The 23588-nt window shown below is 35.6% G+C and overlaps 1 protein-coding gene across 1 annotated transcript in view; it reads right to left on the reverse strand.

Moving 5' to 3' along the window:
• Nucleotides 1-3638: 3638 nt before the first annotated feature.
• LOC142339044 (uncharacterized) overlaps nt 3639-23588 on the reverse strand; it is a 69208-nt gene continuing 49258 nt past the window's right edge. The window contains exons 12-19 of the mRNA XM_075388702.1: nt 19300-19452; nt 19031-19072; nt 18680-18760; nt 9312-9413; nt 8794-8886; nt 6916-7053; nt 4713-4875; nt 3639-3922 (exon numbers count right to left, since the gene is read on the reverse strand). Coding sequence (XP_075244817.1) covers nt 3916-3922; nt 4713-4875; nt 6916-7053; nt 8794-8886; nt 9312-9413; nt 18680-18760; nt 19031-19072; nt 19300-19452 — 779 coding nt within the window. The 3' untranslated portion in view covers nt 3639-3915. The remainder of the gene's footprint in view (nt 3923-4712; nt 4876-6915; nt 7054-8793; nt 8887-9311; nt 9414-18679; nt 18761-19030; nt 19073-19299; nt 19453-23588) is intronic.

The raw sequence follows: 23588 nt of genomic DNA on the forward strand, positions 1-23588 counted from the left end.
CAAAAAATCAGTAGAAAAGTGCGAGAAGAAAGATTCGAAGCCATTTTAACCATAAGCTTTCCTCTGAAAATTTTATCTATAATCCATTAAACGTCTTCCCAAAACCAACGGGAGCTATCCAAATTAGGAGAATGTGATAAAATTTCAAAAGGATTCAAAAATACGAAAATATCCAAAAATTTTAAAATTGTTTTCGAAATCTTGTGGCATCGAAGTCATAAAAGCAATAGTAAGAAGATAAAACCGCTAACCAGATCAGATTTAGTTGCAGTAGAAAAGAAAGGGATCCGGTCAGTAATGAGGCTGACTTACATCTTACAAAATTAAGTTTATGATCGGTTAACGTTTAAAAATATTCGAAAAATTAAATGTAAAGTATTAACAGCCATTAGCTGTCCAATCAAAGCACTGAATAGCTTCACTAATGATCACCAGGAAACCCTTTGCACTTTTAGTCAATGATTCTATACCATTGGGAGCTTAAAATTTAGTAAAACCTCAAAAAGAAAACCAAAATTTCATTAAAAATTACAAAAGCTTGGAGTCGAAGCCATAAAAAACATGTGCGATTCCTTGAAAACGTGTTTTTTGTTCATTAGACCCCATTCTACTGTCAGTCAAGATTAATATCATTAATCAAACATCGATATGAAAAGTGACCAGTCTCTAGTTGATCTAAAAAAATATGAAGTTTTCTAAAAAAAACAGCTCTCAAATAGAATTCAAATTTTTTTATAGTAAACTTCCCTATGAGACCAGAAATAGTCTTTTTATCACCTTTCGTGTATTAGGAATACGAAATTGATTCATTTTGTGGCGTCAAATGTAATTTTAAATGGAAAATTTTTAAAGAAAAGATCATAATTGAAAAATTTCACTAAAAGTCAACGAAATCATACCAAATATCACGTGTTCACACAAAACTTCAATCCTCGGTAACTCCTCGAAAAAAACGAAATTAACAAAAATCTTTAATTTCAAATTATAGGCTAGACGAGCTTTTTAATGATACCACTCACTTTTCTCTACGATGAATATCGATTGGCCAAAATTGACTCAACAAAAAAACCCATTTGAGTATATAGCTCCTTCCCCCACAAGTGGGGTCGGAACAATAAATGTATTATCATAAGTTGATCAGATAAACTGCAACGATAAAAGGCAAGGTTTAGACCGAACAAAATATCACGACCGAACAGGTTGTGTTCTATTTTAAGTCAGCAATCTGATTCGCCAATACACAATTTGATTACTTTCATTTTCGATCAAACTTCCCAATTTTTGCTATCTTTCGTCCTATCACAAGAAAAGAGCACCAACCGGAGTACACACACCAATCGTCGGCAGAGAATGAACTAAATCCGAACTGCCGATCATGATGCGCAAAATTGCATCAAAAGAATCCGCGATTCCAGCTAAATTAAAACATAACCGACTAACGTCGGGCGAATTGCTCTCAAACGACCGGCGAGCGGTTGGCTTGGTCAGTAGCTAGCCACGGGGGGGTGCACCGGGGGATGATGGGGGCAGCACTGGGTGGGGGGGCAAAAGCGCGGTGGGGGGGGGGTGGAGCCAATAGTGGGGGTGGGGGGTCAACAAAGGGGGGGGGGTGTCAACCTCTAAGAACCGCCCCTCACACCATAAGTATAAGTATAAGTCTCCAAGACAGTTTGAGCTGAAACAGACCAGAAAGGCTCTAAGAGCACATAATGCCCGCTGGGCGCTACGTGTTTATCCCGTTTTTGAGGACGAAAAGTCAAAAGCGTCAGACGAAAAATTGGTCAAGCGAAAAATCGCATAAAAAACATAGCCGGAAGAATCCCGGAAGCGACTCGAAGCTTCAGAACTTCACCAACAAAACCGTAAGTGCATCGGAAGCCACTGCCTTTTGTATTAAACCATTAACTCACTACGTCCCCAGGTCTGCTCTAAAAATTGGTGAAACTTAAACCACTGTCAACAAGAGAAACAAAATGCAGCAAAATTTTATATTATTGAAACGTTTGGTAAAGTTAAAACAATCCAAAACAATTAAGGTGGTAAAAAAAGATAGTCTGAAAAAGCTGACAAGGTTATCAACAGCCCTCAAATAATTCATGATTCTAATCTGAAAAAGATCGCGAAAGCAGACGGCAGATAATAATTTTAGAAACTAAGTTAAATCTTTTCAAAAAAGAAAGCTCAATTTTAAGAATCAGAAAACACCTTTAACTACACTTTTAATCACTGCGATTAAGACAAAAAAACAAAACACACCTGTTCCTTCTTTTACATAAGCTAGACAACATGATTTCATACTAAATCAAAAATAAAATTGATCATAGAAAAGACATAAGCCGCAGAATTTTCAAAGGCAAAAAATCGTTTTCATTAATACCAAGGCCGGAAAAAGGCTGTAGTAATTAGTCATAAGTGGAGATTTTGGAAAAAGCTTCCTATCAAACTCTCAGTACTGCCTTATGTTGAACGAAATCAATTGCAAACCAAAGATATGACGAAAATCTAAGAAAAAGCTGAAATCACTTGTTTTCTACAACTGAAAAAATCAACATACCGAAAATAAATGTAGGTGCCAGGAAAAAACTAGAATCATACTAACTAGAGTGTAAATATGGGCACAATGTAAGGAGCACAGTAACAAAAAGACATTCTTAATTTTTGAAAGTTGAAAATCAATTTAAAAAATTCAAGAAAAACGATTACATTTCGTTGTTCAGCATTCAAGATACAGAAAACATAAAAAGACCGACAGGACTAATATAATTGCTACAAACTTCGTTTGAGAGCAATTAAACAAAGTGTACTTGCCTACAGAGATTGATAGCATTAGTCGAGCACTGAAAGCGCAAAAATGCTAGGTCAGTCCTGCCGATAATGCCCGACAGCATGGCAGGCTTTCAATTATTTAGCCATTTTGAGCATTGCTAACTCTACTACAAAAAATCTAAACTAAGTAAATCTGGTTGACCGAACGTATTAGATCACACTTTTTTTGCTTAACACTCACCAAGTAAACAACTAACCACTCCGTAGAGCACAAAAGCGCAAAAAATTCTCGCGACGACTTTATCACCTTGAGTTCTAGCTAATGCTTATTGATTCTAGTTGCGTGGCATGTTTTAATAACAGAGTTTATCAAGCTCCTTGGAAGTACATCTATAACGCTATTTTTCCACTTTAGCAGAGGAGCTATGGTTTGTTTATTCGCTACATTTTGAACCATCCCATTCGTACCATTGTTTTTAATTCTGTCCTCGTATCCGAGCTTTCAGTCATTTTTCGACACTGCAGTTAGCTTCACGAAAGTTACGAACTCTTGCAACGGGAGAGCCAAGAATTAATGCATTATCTTAAAACTCCTTGACTTATATTTCGAATCCCCGCTCGTAATTTGCCTCATTCCCTTGAGTATTTGCTATCTTACTTGATTATTATTTAGCCTCTGCGCTGCCATCACTTCTAATATTTCGATGCTTATCTGAATAAAACTAGCGAATTGACCGACCTCATATTTTGTTTTCGCTCATAAATAGAAAGCCGCAGTCAGTAACTCAATGCCAACATTTAGGAAACAATTATTCAATGTAAGCGGTGCATTGATGCTGACACTCGTAGCTGTTTTACATCTTTTAAAAACATTACCAAAAAGCTATATAATATTTCATTGACGCCAGAAAGAACAAAAATTTATACATAAACTTTACATTTTGCCTATGAAAGAAGTGCAAATTTGTATTTTTCAATTTGGTTTCGTTATTAGAAGGAATCTAAAGTTTATTTGCAAGTTGTCTATTCCTCAGATCAGACTAATGGGTCTCCATCCTCTTCCATGTAAAGCATTGAGTCAGCCATCTGTGATCGGAATTTCATCTCTTGTAGACCAGACCCAAACTCATTAACATCTCAGAGGACAATTCAAATGCTGAAAAGTAAAGAACACAAAGTTACCATTGCAGAAAAGGAACCGTTTGAATTATTTCAATTTGGCTTTCTCTTGGATGCTTTGACTCAGGTGGCGACCACGATTAACTATTAGATCCTGACAACCGTTCAGAAATTTTAGCATCTATGCCCCCCGGTCCGGTGCTTTTTATGCCCCCCCCCCCCCCCCCCCCCCCGGTATGCCCCACTCCACTTCCGCCAGGTTCAGTGGAGGCGAAAAATATATGCCCACCAAGCTGGGGCCGAAACAGAAAAGATCCAACATTTTCTGTATATGCATTAAAAAAATTATCGGGTTCTCTTATCGTGTTCTTCTTAAAAATTCTTCTTATCGTGTTCTCAGAGAAAGCAAAGAAACGTTTTGAGTGTCCTGAATTTTAGCATATATCACTGGAACTGTATTCTACGTCACAGATTAAGATGATTTATCAGTAAAAAAAGATATAATCTTGGCCTGTCAAAACTTTCTCACATAAAAGCTGAATACCTAAGAAACATTCGACTTCAGACACAGTTACTAATGAAGTTCTTTGGAGCTCACAGACTTCAATACGGTCTATAATTGTGGTTACATCGATTCATTTAACCCTGCAAACTTTTTACCCCAAAATACTTTTCCAAAACCCTCGTATCTCCTATTTTGGGTGTAAATACCAAATTCTTTAACCGAATCTTTAATGTAATAATAGTACCATTGCCTATTAAATGAAGTATTTGAATCGGGGTGAAACTATTGTCTTGCATGGTGACCGAAGTATATTGTGACTAACTTTCCCGTTCTTGATATCCTAGTCATGAGACCATGGGTTCCTGTCTCCGGGTGGTGCTGTGGGGGGTTGATTCTGTGGTGGAGGTGACTGTATGGAGACTCTTCGATATGGAACTCATCGTCTACTATTGCCAATGGCGGACTCAGCACATCACTCTCCATCTCTGAAATACACATCCATCTACAGCTTGTATGCAACTTGAGTATAATGCATCTTTTGCTTACATGAAATTTCACTTAATGCCAAATTAGCCAAAGATATTTTAACGAAAAATAAGAAAAACAAATTCCAATTATCTTTCTTAAGTAATTCGATAATTTACACACTATGAACTGCCTAAGAATGTTTAAAAAGCGCCTCGAACATCAAATAATACATCATTTTAGTTCAAATCAGCTCTGGGCAACAAGCCATTAACTCTTTAGCTTTTTAACATCCACGAGACTGTTTGAATAGTTTTCATGCGAGTTTGTAACAAAATTTCGACTTTTTCTTCCGAATTTTTCCAAAAAAAATTGTCTGTAATCGCATACGGCGCTTCAAAATTGCCTCTAAATTTAACTTGGATCCACAACATTCGGACTCAATGCGGATCATTAGAAACTTGCGTGAAAACTATACAAAACGGTCCAATACCTTCCAATCCTTCTGTTGTAAGAAATTGCTGATAATCTTTGATTTATGGAGCATTTCCATAAATTTCCAAGTAAACGAAAGCGCTCCGCTTGTTTCGACGTCTACCAAGCAATCTCCGCTCATCTTAATGCATTGCACCCGAATATATATATACGTGATTATTACCCCTCCGTACTCTTGTCCTTTGACAAAAAAATCGTGTACTAATTCTTCGAAAAACGCACAACGATTTCGTAGCCTGGAAATTTTACTTATTCGGTAACGTTTGCATGCACGCTGTGCCATGGATCTTTATTTTAACTTGCTTTTTGTATTTTGTCTTTTGCATTGAGTTGCTTTTGTATTTTGTCTACAAAAATAGGAAATTTCAAATCGTTAAAGCTCGGCAAAGAGCAAAAGAACACATCAATTTAACTATATTTTCTGTGTGAGCAGAGAAAACAAGAATAAAATTTCCTTTAAAACAAATTGTCACGCCTTTTCTCACGCCTCAGCGCAAATCAAACTTCCTGGGCAAATACCACGTTTAAAAAGCACATACTGTACTGTACGTAGCGTTTTGGTACGATAGGGTAGATTATACAAACAACCCACCAACTTCAGCCGATTCCTTTTCAGACTGGCGTGAGCCCAAATTTGTTTGAACTCAGCTGAAGTTTCTGAAGGCTAGCGAGTAAGCGGGGCTGAAAAATGCTGAGAGTCAAATCTGACAAAAATGCCCCGCATATATACTCAACAGTTTATGTGATTTGTACATTTAGACTGGTAAATCTCTGACAGAACTTGAAGCCCTCGGGCCCTCGGTTGATCATAAGAAGAGGACCCAAGTATCAATTGATGGATTAATGTTCGATAAATAAGAATAGAGTAGCAATAGATCAAATTTGAATCATTTATAGAACTTCAAATTTACCGCCATTATTGACTTAATAAGCAGCAGAAATTGTCTTCTGAATCAAGTATGTTCTCTTCAAAAATCCCATCACACTTCGGAAAAAAAAACAAATCGGTCAGACGGAAAAACGATCAAGCAAAAGATCGGAAAGAAGCCCAACAATACCCAAATAATTGGCATTAACTGTTTAACAGCAATTAATATATCGTCATATACGTTCACTTGGAAAAGAAGCTTGAAATAAGATAGAATCCAAAGACAGCACTGGGACATTTAGGATTTCTCAGACAAGCTCAGCCATCTTTTAAAATCAACCACTTAAACATAAACCAACTTATGTCGGAAAAATGCTTTCAATTTTACAATCACTTTTGTTTTAGCAACAAACTTGATTTTGAAATGAGAGCATTTGCTATCCCAAAATTAAGTCAAGCGCAAAAAGTCACTTGAAAGCGAAGAATGTTCTAGATTAAATGCGCAAAAACGGTCTAACTAAATCTTTGCATAAGACACACACGTTTACGTTAGTTTTTTCCATCTTCGTTCGAGAGCAGTTAAAAAATTCAGCAAACACCTAACTTAATATTATCAAAGAAACAAACATGGTTCTCGTCCTAAATTTTTTTTTTGAAAATTTTAAACGAGCCAAAAGTAGTTTAGGTTACATCTCACCGTGTTGATAATCAGGAGTGACGTCATTTGGGTCCCCGTGGAAGGTCACAAAGCTATTGTCGTTCAAGTGATTATTCTTCATAGTTGTGAAGGGGTAGCCACTAGTTGTGTCTGTATTGCTGCCCACTGATAGTTTACCTGAAAATAGATTCCTAATTTCTATCAGATGAAAGAAGAATTCTAACAAAGCAAACAACTGAAAACTTAACTGAGCAGAAACGTTAATACTAAGCAAACAAGCCATCAGAAAATATGGAACAATTTTAAGCTATTAGATTAATCTATTTTCATTTAACTATTTCCATTAAGTGACAGGAATTCTATTAAGTCACAAAAACCAAAGACGTGTTCCGTTCGTTCTCGAGTGAATACGATTACAACGAAAAGGTTATCGGCATGTAAGAAGTTATGGCCTTGAGAAAAGGTATAGAGCCATGGAAAAAAATCAAACATTTGATATAATTTTTAATGTTAGATTTCTCCAATTTCTTTTAAGTCCTCAATTTTCAAGCAAAGAGTGAATTAGAGATAGAAGCAAAAGGCGCAGAAAGTAACAGAAAATTATTAATTATAAATTTATCACCAAAGCAATCTTTTGAAATTTTGAAGATTTAAGATAGAAACTATATACAACTCTTTCGCATATATTGATTAACCTCAACCAGAACAACTCAACAGAAGTTAAAGCTAGTGAAGAGTTAAATAAAAGCCAAGCGTTGCTTGAGTAGAGAAAAAAGGTTATTTACCATTTAGTAGATCCGTAAAACAGTAACTGTTACATACTTAGACCAACCCACGATCGAAGTTAATCGTGATTAAAACATACCAGCTTTATTCGTGATTAGCTATCATACATGAAGCTTTAAGATGAAAATTGAATTCAAAATTTTTAGTCTACACAAAACTTAGAAATAGATCGGAACTACGAACACAGTTATTAACCAATTCTTTCGGGCAAGAGTGTGTGAATTATCATTATGGGACATCAACATTGTAGTTTATAAAACAACGAGAGCTCCAATCAATTTATCAAACTTGCATGTTAAGGAAGCCAAAAAATTTATACTTCTGGGGAACAAGAGGAAGCAATTGGCCTTGAGCTGCGATGAAGCGAAACCGCTTTTCTCAGAAACGAACCAAAGTTTTTTTGCAAATGACCAGATTTTGAATTTTATTCTGTTCTAATAGAAGCTATAGAAGCTGTTCTATATAATTTCGCAAATTTTAATTCTTATAATGATATCAACAAACATTAAATATTTTAGGTCCGAAAACGTTCGTTTTTATAAGAGTTTCCAATATCATACAAACGAACGTACTTCTTTGAAATGTTAAAGACGGTAAATCTTTGCAAAAGCTGGACCAAAGCCACTACGGTGTTAAGGTGGTAACTCCATGAAAGCACACGCTTTTCTTTTGGAGCTCTCGTCTAACTGAGGCAAGTAGAATTGTTTCTTGTGCGTGTACATCAATCAGCATAACTGAAACTTTTTCCTTTCCACAACGGGCAATTTTTTTGCTAAGAAATTACTGCATGTTTTCGTATTAAAGGTTTGAACAGCTTTATAAAAGAAATCCATCATAATTAATATACCACAATCAGGGTTTTGAGTTTTAAAGTATAAAGATTATATGGGCAAATTGCAATTGTTGCCCAACCTTGTTTTTAAATATTTGTGCAGCAACGGAATTAATTCTTTTTTTATAGATTGACATTGTCTATCGAGTGGAAGAAAAAAATAGGTTCAGTATGCTTTATAAGTAGATAAGTTTAGCAATAGTGATCGGCTAATTGTCAATAGTCTTGTTCTATCCAAACACCCCTCCCTCTCCCCACACCAACACCAACACCACCACCACCCATGGTAGTTGACTCACTCTTCGAGCCCAGAGAGGCCAGAGGGGGTCTGGCGTTGAGGCGCTTGATGTGTTCCAGCAGATCTGGGTCACTCTGTGTCTGCATTTCCGCATCTAACAACCGGTCATCAACCATTTTTCAGTAGTCATTAAGACACTTATATCAGGACAGTCTTTAGCAAAAGTCTCGAAAGAAACAAAAATTCTTTAAATGCAATTCTATTTTAGAAAAAAGAATACTTTTATCGTTTCTTAAGAATTTTCCTAATTTTTTTAGATGATGGAACCTACTCCAACAAAAATCAAGAAATACTCCTTATTCAAAATTGAAATAAAATGACCTCAAATAACCAAATTTCCGAGTTTATAATTACAATGATAGTGAAGCTTGATATGGTTCAACATCTTAACTCTAAATTCAGCGAATGCGGAGATCGATGGCATGAGATAAGTTGAATGTCTGATTGAAGTAATGAACTAAAAGCAGTGCATTATTAAGTTTGTTAGTGAGTTAGTGCACAATTGGTCTCATGTAATACCTGTGCAGTCTTTGGCTGCCATTGGGGCTGCCTGGCTGTTATTCGCATTAGCTCCCCCCGAGTGTAGGTTCTCAAACTCTAGCACTGGGCGGTACGTGTTGGCTAGAACAGGTCACAAACCTATCGTCTAATGTTTGTTATGTACTTTTCTAATTCATTTCAACATAAGTCAATGTTCCTGAACTGCCTACACTACAGACGTGTAGATTACTTAGGATAAATATTGAACTAAGCAATTTAAATGAATATTTAGTGATTTACTTTAGCATGAACAGATTCTGAGGTGTTTAAACCTGCCATTAGGGTTTTAAAATGACTTGAAAGGATCAATTTTAGGCCAATTAATTATATGCGGCTGCGGCCACGACACTCAAAATTCCAAAAAATAGAACAGCGAAACCATTACAGTATTATAGCACACTCCCTCATTAGGGATTTTACTCGTGACCTACTCAGAAGAAACATAAAAATTAAAAAAAGTTAGTCTAACATATATTTAATAAACATATATTTTACCTCTGATCTGCGCATTCAGAATGCCTAGAAAAACCCAACTGCAATTTAATCAATATGATGGGAAAATTGCAGAAGCAGTCAGACTTGAAAACCAACTTACTTGTACGACTCAGTTAAGCTAGAAATGCCTATACTCACTTCACTTTGGGATAAAAGTGTTTGACCTTTATGAAAAAATGTCAACACTAAAAAAACTCAGTTGAAATTTCTTCAATATTCACCATCAATTCCAGCCAACTAAGGCTATACCACTTTCTTTATTGACTAAAAGATAAATGTTGAGTATAGAAAACCCATCCCGACAAGGTGTGTTCTCAGAAAACCAAGGGGAGGGGTTAATATGGGGGAAGTAAAATGTGTAAATGATGCACTCTATAAATAAGACATAGTGAAAACAAAATAAAATATACAAAAGATCGCCGGCAGATCGCCGGAAAATAGCCGCCGTTGACGCGCTTGATGCACATCGGGATTGAATCAGAAAAAAAAGGAAAAAAGTATTGAGATCAATTGACCAAATTTTTTCTATTTTTTTTTCAGTGTCAAAAAATGTTCTAATTCGGCCTGCAGTTCCGGCTGGATTCTTAAAATATACTTAATTCAGCTTCTTAACTGAAAGCTAATAAGCTTAATACCAATGTAAGCTAGCAAACACTCTAATGGACTTTGATAACCTATATCTCAATGACTTAATGACCGGGCTTTAGCGGTTTATCCGGTCACTTTTGATTTTGCTCTATTCACCGAAAAACGTGATCAAAAAGTAAAGGGAAATAAAAAAAAAATAGCTGGACTAGTCCTGACGTACAATTCAAAGAATTTTCAATGACTAAATAAAAAACTAGACCCAGAATGAATTAGGCGTGAATTGGGAAAACCATTTCTAGAAATATCAGATCAAAAAATTTAAAAAAAAACGAAAACCATGTCAAAATGCCGCATGTGAACAAAAAACCAATAGCAAGAATTAGAAAATTGGTTTAAACAAAAAACTAGGCTCAGACTTAAATATGAATGGATTGGGGAAACTATTTAGAAAAAAATCCCATCTAAAAATTGAAAAAACATTAAAAATCAAAGTGAAATTGCCGCATGTGAAAAAACCACGAGAGAAAATGCGAATTTTTGTTCAAACACTGTTTTCTCGCTATTCTTTAAAATTAGAGCAAAAAAATTTCAAGCCGCAAAACCACTCGCTTTTTGGCTCCAGTTCCTGTTTCGGCGTGACCAAAATCACTACTGCAATGTGACTTCAAAAATCATGAACATGTGTGAACAGATCTTTAAAAAAAGACAGCGCCCCAATACAATTCAAATTCTTTGAATTATAAAAAAAATTAGGAGCGCTATAATAGCCGCCTAGAATTGAGGACGCTGCTATTAATAAACTAAAAATTCCACGCGGCCACGACGCTCAAAATTCCAAAAAATAGAACAGCGAAACCATTACAGTATTATAGCACACTCCCTCATTGGGGATTTTACTCGTGACCTATTAATAAACTAAAAATTCCACGCGGCCACGACGCTAAAAATTCCAAAAAATAGAACAGCGAAACCATTACAGTATTATAGCACACTCCCTCGTTGGGGATTTTACTCGTGACATAAAAATTGAATCAGAAACATAAAAATTAAAAAGTTAGTCTAACATTAATTTAATAAACATATATTTTACCTCTGATCTGCGCATTCAGAATGCCTAGAAAAACCCAACTGCAATTTAGTCAATATGGTGGCAAAATTGCAGAAGTCAGACTTGAAAACCAACTGACTTGTACCAATCAGTTAAGCTAGAAGCCTCTACTCACTTCACTTTGGGATAAAAGTGATTTGACCTTTATGAAAAAATGTCAATTTATTGACTAAAATGTCAATTTATTGACTAAAAGATAAATGTTGAGTATAGAAAACCCATCCCGACAAGGTGTGTTCTCAGAAAACCAAGGGGAGGGGTTAATATGGGGGAAGTAAAATGTGTAAATGATGCACTCTATAAATAAGACATAGTGAAAACAAAATAAAATATACAAAAGATCGCCGGCAGATTGCCGGAAAATAGCCGCCGTTGACGCGCTTAATGCACATCGGGATTGAATCAGAAAAAGAAAAAAAAGAAATAAGATCCATTGACCAAATTTTTTCTATTTTTTTCAGTGTCAAAAAATGTTCTAATTCGGCCTGCAGTTTCGGTTGGATTCTTAAACTATACTTAATTCAGCTTCTTAACTGAAAGCTAATAAGCTTAATACCAATGTAAGCTAGCAAACACTCCAATGGACTTTGATAACCTAATTCTCAATGACTTAATGACCGGGCTTTAGCGGTTTATCCCGTCTCTTTTGATTTTGCTCAATTGAACGTGATCAAAAGGTAAACGTGATCAAAAGGTAAAGGGAATTTTAAAAAATAGCAGGACAAGTCCTGACGTACAATTCAAAAAAATTTCATTGACTGAACAAAAACGAGAATAGAACAAACAAGTGAATTGGGAAAACCATTTCCAAAAAAATCAGATCAGCAAAAAATTTTAAAACTGAAAATCAACGTCAAAATGCCGCCAGTGGCCAAAAAACTAGCGAGAAAGCGAATTTTTGTTCAAACACCGTTTTGTCACTCTACTTTGAAATTAAACCGAAAAAATTTCACGCCGTAAAACCACTCGCTTTTGCGCTCTAATTCCTGTTTCGGCGTGACCCGAATCACTACTAAAATTACACTTCAGAAATCATAAAAATTTGTGAACAGATCTTAAACATAGCAGGATAAGTCCTGACGTACAATTCAAAGAGCAGGACAAGTCCTGACGTACAATTCAAAGAGCACGACAAGTTCTGACGTACAATTCAAAAATATTTCATTGACTCAACAAAACATTAGACCTAAAAAGGACTAAGTGAGTTGAGAAAATTATTTCCAAAAAAATCAGATAAAAAAACAAAATAATCAATGTCAAAATGCCGCATGTGAAAAAAAATTTGCGAGAAATGGAAATTTGGCTAAAACGAAAAACAAGGCCTAGAATGAAATATGAATGGATTGGGGAAGCCATTTAGAAAAAAATTGATCACAGAAATCGAAAAGTCAAAGTGAAAATGACGCTTGTGAACAAAAAACTACTAGCGAGATAGCGAATTTTTGTTCAAACACCGTTTTCTTAATTTACTTTAAAACAAGAGCGAAAAATATTTACGCCGCAAAACCATTCGCTTTTCCGCTCCACTTCCTGTTTTGGCGTGACCAAAATCACTACTCCAATAGCCTCAAAAAATCCGGAATCGACTCGAAAAGGAAATCCATTCAAAGCCATTTAACTACTCATCAGACAAAACGTACTGTCACTAATTTATGATTACGTTGAAACAAAACCATAAAACAGTAACCAAAATCACTAATCCAATTTGACTTCAAAAATCATGAAAATTTGTGAACTAATAAAATCAAATCTGTTAAAATCTGATTATAAAAACCTGATTATAAAAAAATATTAATAAAAATTGAGATCCCCAAATTACTATCACTGCCAAAATTACTTCAAAAAAATTAGTACTTACTTAAACCACTTGTGTGAAGTTTTTAATACTTGAGGCCAAATTATGAAAAAATCTCAAACAACTTGAACTAAAAAACTGGAAGAAGTTAGTACATTTCTTAATATTACAAAAGCATATTAATCCAAAGATGCACTCCGTTCAACCAAAAGGGTATCCAGATGCCCACAAAACAATAAGCAAGTCATAATAGGCTAATAAACTTGTCTAAAAAACAGAAACCAAAAACTGCAAAAACTCAAAAAAAAATTCCAATTGTTGCCATTTTTTGTCATATTTCTCAACAAAAAATTTCTCAACAAATTTCTCAACAAAAAATTTCTCACAAAACTGTAACCACAAAACTGTACGTCAAAAAACGCAAAAATTAGCAAAATACATGAAAAACCTCCGAATTAGCATAAAATTCATATGAATTGCAAGAAACCTTCAAACCACTAACAAAACCAGCCTAAAATTAAAACAAAAGCATAACCAAGCATCTTAACCAAAAAACTGCTTTAAAATGCCGCATGTGAACAAAAAATTTCGCACGCTCACAGAATTTTTTCTCACACCTCAAATTCTCGCTCTCTAGAAAACAGCGATATGAACAAAAAAAACCCTCTCTTTTCGCTCCACTCTTCATTTTGTTCAGCAACACAATCACTCCAAATTTTTTCACATGTTTCATTTCACTCTAAATTCACTCAAAATTCACTCCAATAAAATTGATTTAAAAAAGATCTCCAATACTCCTCTTCGAGTCGTAATAAAAAGAAAGCGCCCCAATACAATTCAAATTCTTTGAATTGTAAAAAGGAGAGCGCCTAAATAATAGCCGCTTGAGAGGCTGACGGCGGCTATTAATAACCGACTTATGTCTAACAATTTGCCATCAAGTGACAGGTGCACGGCTGCTTTGGGATCTGACTAGCCTATGGGTAAGATTGCGAAGAGAAAGTATGCGGGCCTAAAAAGTGAGAGGGTCCAAACCAACCAAAATTGCACCTTCACGCAATAAATTGATGCGTCCTCATTAGGCTCGGAGCAGTGTACACTTAAAGGCTAGAAAGCTACGGGCTGCACAGAAACTTAAAACTTGGGCTTTGTCAGTTTATCAGGTTTTTCTCGGCGAAAGATCAAATAAATCAGAAATAAGATCAAATTAAAAGACTGAATGTCAAATAAAACTAAATAAGACCACAGATCAAACAAAAAAAAACTAACATAGCTGGCAGATTGCCAGAAAATAGCCGCAATAGATTCGTAGACCGGCACTCTAAAAAACAGTAAAAAAGACAGACCAAAAAAATTCGTCTTTTCATTGAAGACTGATATGTTATATTTTGATTTAAAATCTGTATAAGTTATTACTGCCTCTATTAGCTGATCTCAAATAACCTTCATTTAGAGTGATACACACCCATTTGACCTTATCTCTTTGAATTAAAGTAAAGTCAATTTCAAAGTGAGGAAGTCATTTTTGAGAGTGAGGTATGTCAAGTGTGACCAAAAATTTAATCACGCGCATGAACAAAAAAACTCGCTCCACTAAGAGCGAAAAATGACGTCACACATGCAATTCAGTTGAAATTGCATGAACGAATGAACAAAAAATGGCTCTGACGTCATATGGTCGTAACAAAAATCATGACGACGAAATAAAAAAAACATAGCAGGACAAGTCCTGACGTACAATTCAAAGAATTTTCATTGAATTAACAAACAACTAGACCTAGAACGGACAATGAGTGAATTGGGAAAACCATTTCTAAAAAAAATCAGATGAAAAAACCAAAAAAAAAACAGAAAATCAATGACAAAATGCTGCTATGGAGAACAAAAATCCACTAGTGAGATATGTAATTTTGATTCTAACAAAAAACTAGGTCCAGAATGAGCTGTGAATGGATTGGGAAAACTATTTAGAAAAAAATCCGATCCAAAAAATCGAAAAAACAGTAAAAATCAGAGTGAAATTGCCGCATGTGAACAAAAAACCACTACCGAGAAACCGAACTTTTGTTCAAACACCGTTTTCTCACTCTACTTTAAAATTAGAGCGAAAAAATTCACGCCGCAAAACCACTCGCTTTTTCGCTCCATTTCCTGTTTCGGCGTGACCAAAATCACCACTCCAATTTGACTTCAAAAAATCATGAAAATGTGTGAACAGATCTTAAAAAAAAGACAGCGCCCCAATACAATTCAAATTCTTTGAATTGTAAAAAAACCAAGAGAAGGCCAATAATAGCCTCAGCTATCGCTGTGCGGCTATTAATCAATCAACTTTCTCTAGTAAGACGTCAGGCGGTGGATCGCAGCTCACAACTTAGCGATGAGGCGGTAACTTCACCGAAGAATTTCAAAAGGCAATCGAGCTTTTTAAGGACAGACCACTACAACTATTTAAATTGAAATAGGCAACCAAGTTCGACGCAATTTTCAACTTTTAGAAGAAAACAGCAGATAATTGAGTTCAACACATCAATGAGAGCAATGTAGATCACGCTTACCAAGCGTCTAGGGCAAAAAAAATAATCGAAAAGTCCATGTCATCAGAAAAAAACCATAAACCGACTTTTCGGGCGAATCACTCTCGAACGATAGGCGGGGCTATTTAATTTAGGGGAGTTGCGCAGACCTTTGTTTATGGTTTCAGAAATGCTGCCTCTAGAGGGGTTCGAACCCAAAACCTGCAGAATAACATTCTGATTGCTACAACGGCTTTGATTCCCTTTAGCTCGCATTCTCTTTTATATTGCCAACAAACTTTATTTCAGGATAAGAGCAACTTAGATCACTCAAAAATGAAGAACTCAAGCGTGAGAAGTCACTCAAGAAGTCAAAGAATGTTCTAGAACAAAAGCGCAAAAATGGACAAGCAAAACTTTAACAGACCGACGAAGCACTTCCGCGTAAGTCAATAAACATAGCTGTCAGATTGCCGGAAAAAAGTCGAAATTGACACCCATCGGGAGAGAAATAAAAAGAAGACACAAATTGAGACCCCTTTTTTTCCTAAGTGTCAAAAATGTTCCCATTTGGTGAGCTGTTTCAGTTAGATGACTGCATAACTTGGCAATAACCTGTTTCTGAATTGAATGCTATTAATCTTAACACTAATTCCAGCTAGCAACCCCGGCACAGAGCTTTGACTTAATGCACTATGACTTAATAACATGACTTTATCGGTTCATCCCGATTCATTTGATTTTTCCTTTTTTGACCTTGATCGTATCACAATATTGCGGAATATTTTTTACATTAATTCTAAATTCCATTCTAATGGAATTTAGAATTAATTCGTTTTAGTTTCACTCATACTAAAACAATGAGTGATATGAGCCAGAAGACACGCATGAAAGGTGCAACTAATTTAAAAAAGCAGTACCTGTACGGAAACACTCAAAACTAGCCTCTGATATTAAACAGAGCACATAACACGACGAACACCAAAGAGCATGAACTTCGAAGCCATAAAAACCATTAGCCGCCCACTGAAGGATTCAGATGTTACAAGTAAGCAGCACTATAACCTTGGCCTTTAATAGTATCGCCAAATATTAAGAACAAAAACAGTGAAAACAGAAGTCAAAACACTCTTTCGCACTCTTTACTAGTCCAACACTTTACTAGTCGCACTCTTTAATAGTCCAACATGAAAATCACCAGTCTAATCTGATTTCTCATTTACAAGAAGTCTTTTCATTGATTGCTGAGATGTTATATTTTGACTACGGATCTGTACAACTTATTGCTTCTATTAGCTGATCTCAAATAAGCATCAATTATATTGACATACACTGAGTTGACCTTATCTCCTTGAAGTAAAAATATAAACGGTCATTTTGAAAGTGAGGAAAGTCATTTGTGACCATGAAGTTATTTCGAATGTGATGAAAAACTTCACGCCAATAAACAAAAAAAAAATCACTCCACTAAAAGTGAAAAAATATACCCGGCAGAATGCCGGAAAATAGCCGCCGTTGATTCTTATAACTCTATTGGGATTGAAAAAAAAATATCAACAAAAATTGATTTTTGTATAAACATTTTTAAGTGCGATTTATTTTAATGTCATTTCGTAATTGAACATACTCTTGTCTCTCGGTGAGTGGCTACAGGGTCTAGTATCAATACCAATAAGCAATATAGATAGCAACTAAAACTTATGAGAACAAAGTTCAAGTACCGGGCATCTAAAAATGGGCTTTATGGGTTTGTCCCGTTTCTATTTCTGACTTTGTTTTTTTTATACTGACTCTCTTCATTTTTAATTGCTTTGCTGAGCAGCTGCAGTTTAAAAGGACTTTGACCAGAATGACAGAAGAGTGAAACCAGCCTAGAGAAGACAAAAAGATTTCACGCAAAATGTCGAAAAAGCGGCAAAATGGGTAAAGCGAAAAAAGTTTGACGAAGTAAAAAAAAAAGGAGCGCTATAATAGCCGGCTGAGAAGATGAGGGCGGCTATTAATAACGTAACGTACTCAATTGACTAAAAATTGCAAGAAACAGGAGGACGAAAGCCGAAGGGCGCCACCTGGACGAATATTGCTCTTTTACACCATGATTTTATTTCATCTCAACAGCTTTCAAAAATTCTTAACATAGAGACTAGCTGAGCTCTAAGTGAGGTGCTCAGTTTTACCTGTTTATCCCGTTTTTGAGGTTGCCTGATTTTGTTTTCTCGGCAGCTTTCATAAATTCTAGCGAAACGTTAACAGCGTAAGACGAAAAAACGGTCAAACAAATAGTCGCACTAAACAGACCACAGGACTTAAATGACAGCTCCTAACAAGTGTTAAATAATGCAGCTTCGCTAAAATTGAGCGTTTCAATTAAGATGGAGCGCACTACCTACTAAAAATCAAGGCTAAAATATGATTACATAACTTTTGTTACAGTATAATTTCACGAATTTCAGAAGTTTTTTTCACGAAATCAACTCGTTTAATAAAAAATCAGACACGGCGCATTATTTTCCAACGCTCTACACAGTCCAAGTAAATGTGCAGGCTTTTCGACACTCACAAGATTAATTTATACACAATGATACAAATCTTCAAACCACACAACTCATGCTCAAATTGGGACATATGGACATAGATTAATTGAAGAAAGCAGCATAAAATGCGTAGAAAAACATGAGCCTCGATACTCCCTCATAACGTTGCACAAATAGGTCCAGGGTGACGCAAACTAAGCAAGAATGACGCCAAATAAAAGATGATGACGAAGATAAACAGCTAAGTATTTCGCTATCAAACAACTCAACTGATCAAGAGGGTAGAGTGTTATCATTTTATGTTGACTTACACCAATCTAGAGTTGAGAAGGGCTGTTTGCCAGGGGAAGAGGGCGGAGGAACTCGCATCACTGTCCTCGAGGGCATCGAAGCTAAATACAACATGCCATTAAATGCTGCCAAGATGACAATTTCAGAGGGCAAAATTTAAAACTTCATAGTAATTCAATGGCCAAAATTTCTTTTTACATCAACTAAAATGGTTTTGATCATAATTCCTAGGATTAAATTGAGTGATAATGGCAAATTATAGTTCCACAATCCACGATATGAAATATTTGAAGTCCTGCGGCGACTATCAAAAACTATCCAAATCACTTATACAGAACGGCCAATTAAAAGGTTACATGAAATCAGCTTACCATAGCCATCTGCGTATCTAGGCAACTGTCGCTGTTCGTTCACTGAAACATGAACTCCATCAATGTTACCTGACAGGAAAAAGTAGTATTATGTTGTTGAGCCCTTAAAACAGCACAAAACATAATTGTACCATAACAAGCATCTTTCTCTGAAGCAGCTCTATTTCTGCTAGTATTCAGTACAATCCACATCCAACAAAGATTCTAGTTAACTAAATAAAAATTCACTACTAATGGGATCAAAAGGGGCGACCTTCGGCTGTACTTACTCTTTTTCTCGTGGCACCGCTTCCTACAGATGAAAATGGCGGCTGCCAGAAGGAGTAGAGTGCAGACTGCGATGACAACGAAGAAGGAGATGAGAACTGCAGATGCTCTGGCCGTAGACTCCTGCTCTGTCTGTCGGAACATCTGCGGATCAGCTACAAACACAACTCAAAATAATACATTCACAGTAGTGCTTTGAATTGTCAGGAAAAAATCACGGGGACTGAAATGAGACTACATCCCATTGCTCAAACATAGCCGGCAAATTGCCGGAAAATATCCGCCGTTGACCCGCTTGAGGCACATTCGGATTGAAACAGAAAAGAGCATTAGAAATTGAAGAATTGTTCAAAAGTCAAAGTTCTTATTTGGAGAGCAAATTCTGCATATTGGGTTAGATTCTAAAATTACACTTAATTCAGCTTCCAAACTGAACGCTATAAAGATTAATACTAATGTCAGCAAGAAATCGCTTCAATGAACTATTACTTAATGACGGGGCGCTATATGTTTATCCCGTTTCTTTGATTTTGCTATTTTGACTTTGACCGTACTCACTAAATTATGACCTACGATTCCTGTCCTACGATTCAAAGAATTTACATTGACTAAACAAAAAACTAGACATAGAATGGACTTTAAATAGATTGGAAAGGCTATTAAAAAATCCGATCACAAAAATTGAAAAAAAAACCGTTAAATCGAGGTCAAAATGCCGCGTGCGAACAAAAAAAGGGAGAAACCGAATTTTTGTTTAAATACCGTTTTATCGCTCTACTTTTAAACTCGAGTGCAGGATTTCTCCGCCGTTAAACCATTCGCTGTTTTTGCTACTCTTCCTGTTTCGGCGTGACTAAAATCACTACGTCAATTTGATTTCAAAAATCATGGAAATGTGTCAACAGATCTTAGAAAAACATAGCCAGTAGGACTCCGGAAACGACTCGAAGATGTCTTCACCAAAAAGCAGCCTATCGAGCGACTTGTTTCTGATGGCAGGGAGCATCGAAGAAGGGAAAAGATAATTTTAAAAAGAACTAAAATGTAATATAATCAAAAGTACAAATACAAATGGAAAATGCTAAGACAATTCCAGTGCTCTCATAGCTTCGGACAGCTCAAAAATAAGCATTAAACCATCTCGCGAATAGAAAAAAAAAGCAAAAACTAAAAATTTCAGAAAAAAATTAATAATTTTTTTGCATTTTTTGTCAAAAAACAAATAAAATTGCTTGGTACCAAAGAACTTGTATTTAATTTGTAATAGAATCTGCCCACGTGCAATAAGCTTACATTCAGCTACAAATAAAAGCAACAAAACATAACTACTGGCTTCAAATCGCCTAAATAGTTTTAAAACTGGAGAATTCGTAGAAAAACCTTTGAATTAGCAAAAAACTCCCTTTTACATCAAAAACCTTGACAATTCTATCAAAATAGCCGGCAGATTGCCGGAATAGCTGCGAAAGAATAGACCTGCGTGCCATATAATAGAGAAAGAAACAGATAAAGATCTAAAGTGAATAAAAAAATTGACACCGCTCAAAAAACATTCAGCGATAAATTAATAAAGCTTGTTAAAATTCATTCCGCAGAAGCCTCTTATTAGGGATCTTTACTGCACAAATGAGTTCCTTTGACCCTAAACAAATTCAATTTAAACTCAATTTTTAAAGTGCAAAAGTCATTTTATTGAGTGAGGTAAATTACGTATGATCAAAATCTAATCATGCAAATAACCTAAAAACTTTTGCTAAAGCGAGTGAGAAATAACGTCACGCGCGCAAATGCCGTTAGTGAGAGGAAGAAGTCATTCAGAAAATTTGACTTTTTCAGCTTTACTGTGTGAACAAATGTAAAACGAAAAAAGAGCGCCAGACGACGAAACAAGAAAAACCAAGAGCACCGCAATAAGCTTCGCTCAGCTTACAGCTTCGCAGCTATAAAAACAACCTGAAAATTACAGTTTTAGTCTAAGATAAGCTTTTAAACAAAACAGATTTCAAAAAACGAAAAAAAATTGCTTGAAAAAGCCGCACGTGAACAAAAAATTTTGATGGCTTAGCAGAAACTTTTTCACGCCTACATTTCTCGCTCTGTTTCAAAAGAAGGCATGAAAAAAAGAACCACTCTCTTCTTTTTCCTCCGCTCTTCGAATTTGCTAACTGAAACAACGTTTTCTAACATTATTCACTCCTTGAACTTACGGTTTTCTTGCGCGCTCACTTATCAAAAAAAGAACAGCCGGAAGGCATCCGGAACGACCCGGAGTAGAAAATGACTACCCTAACTAACATAACGAGGCTCCAAACTGATTATACTAACCAATTTGTAAAAACAACAGGCAAATTAAATATGGAAAACTAACTGGTAACAAAAAAATATAAATAATCCGATGAAAATATTCATTGAGCTTTGCGGCTCCAAAACAACTAGCCGCAAAAACTTTTCGATAAAGGTAGGTCTCATTCAATAAACGACTGCCGATTGACAGAAAAAGCCTTGCAAAATCTTTAACAACGAAAAATGCAAAGAACTTAAAAACCATCACAAAAAATTGAATTTGTATTACTTAATTCAGTGAGAAGTACCCTCTGTGACCTGAAATAGCACCTTTAGGAGCAAAATCTGTAAAATGGCTCCAAATTTAATGTTGAACAAGAAAAAGTATAGCCAGACGCTTAAAGCGAGCAAAACCATTTTAAAAAATTGTCGAAACGAAACAGACAAAAATCGGTCACAAAATTTGCGAAAACTTACTTAACTTTAAAAAAAATCAATAAAAATTGGATCGAAAACCCTATAACAGCTAATTTGAACCACAGAAATCACAAAATGCTAAAAAAAAATTGAAGAATACAAAAACGGTAATTGCAAAATGGTAAAAAATAACTCAAAATTGAATCTAAAACATCATTTTTTAATTCAGATGGTCAGAAAAGCTTTCAAACTCAGTATTAACAGTTTTGGTAAAACGAAAACATTTTTCACAGAAGAAAAATGGAATTCAAACGAAAAAACTGCTTTGAAAATGCCGGATGTGATCAAAAAAATTTGCTCGCTCAACGAAAATTTCACATCTACATCTCAGAAAGCAACACTCGCTTCTCTCCGCTCTTCAGCAATGATACCTAAAAACTTTATTTGCACGCAATTCACTTCCTGTTTCAAATACACTCCAAAAAATTTACCGATCAAAAAAGACGCTCCGCCAGTCGTAAAAACAATAAATCCTCTTCGAGTATTAAAAAAGACAGCGCCCCACTAGAATTCAAATTCTTTGAATTTTAAAAAGAGATCGCCTACATAATAGCCGTTGAGAGGCTGACGGCGGCTATTAATAATTGCTAAATACAAATTTCTCTTTTACAACTCGAAAGCACAATTTGCAACACTGTGGTGGTTAAGACGTCTATCAAAAACCTGTAAACGTTCTGCTGATTTGAATTAAACCGTACTAAGGACACTTCATTGTGTTAAAAAATAAATTTAACAGCCATATCAAACCTTAATATTCAAAAAAATAATTAAAATTGTTGCAAAGCATTCAAATGAATAAAGCATAGAGCTTCACCAGTTGATCCCGTTTTTGAGGAAAAGTCAAATCGGACGACAAAAAATTGAATAATAATACTACGATAAAAAAGAAAACAAGACTCAAATAATTGATACAAATATTCACGGGGGGGGGGGGGGGGGGGGGGTGACACGGAATGAGGTGGGTTCAATCCGCCAAAAAATTTTATAGCAGATTTGTATCTACATCTTTATTTTACGATCACACCCTCTCAGTGAGCGCAATGTTGACGTACTGGTCAACACAAGTTCATTAAAAAATGTACATAACTAGGGTCTGCACCTGGTCTTGAAGCTTCAATTCCAAGGAGCAGCCATTCTAGAAATAGACATTCTAAAAAAACATGTCATCATGAAAAAACATACCCGGCAGATTGCCGGAAAATAGCTGCCGTTGATTCCAATAAGCATGATTGGGATTGAAATAACAGAAGATATTGAAAAAAAAAGATTTTTGTGCAAAAACATTTTTTAAAGTCCGATTTATTTTGATGGCATTTCGTGGTTGTACTTCTGTTTTAGAGAGAGGCTACAGGGGCTACTATCAATACCAATAAGCATTAGAGATGGTAACTAAGACTTATAGGAACGACGTTCAATTAGCGGGCATCTAAAATTGGGCTTTATGGGTTTATCCCGTTTCTACTTCTGACTTCAATTTTTTATACTGACTCTGTTCATTTTGAATTGCTTTGCTGAGCAACTGATGTTCAAA

This window comes from Convolutriloba macropyga, chromosome 5 (genome assembly GCF_964194025.1).
Source record: "Convolutriloba macropyga chromosome 5, txConMacr16.3, whole genome shotgun sequence".
In the NCBI taxonomy this organism is placed as follows: Eukaryota; Metazoa; Xenacoelomorpha; order Acoela; family Convolutidae; genus Convolutriloba; species Convolutriloba macropyga.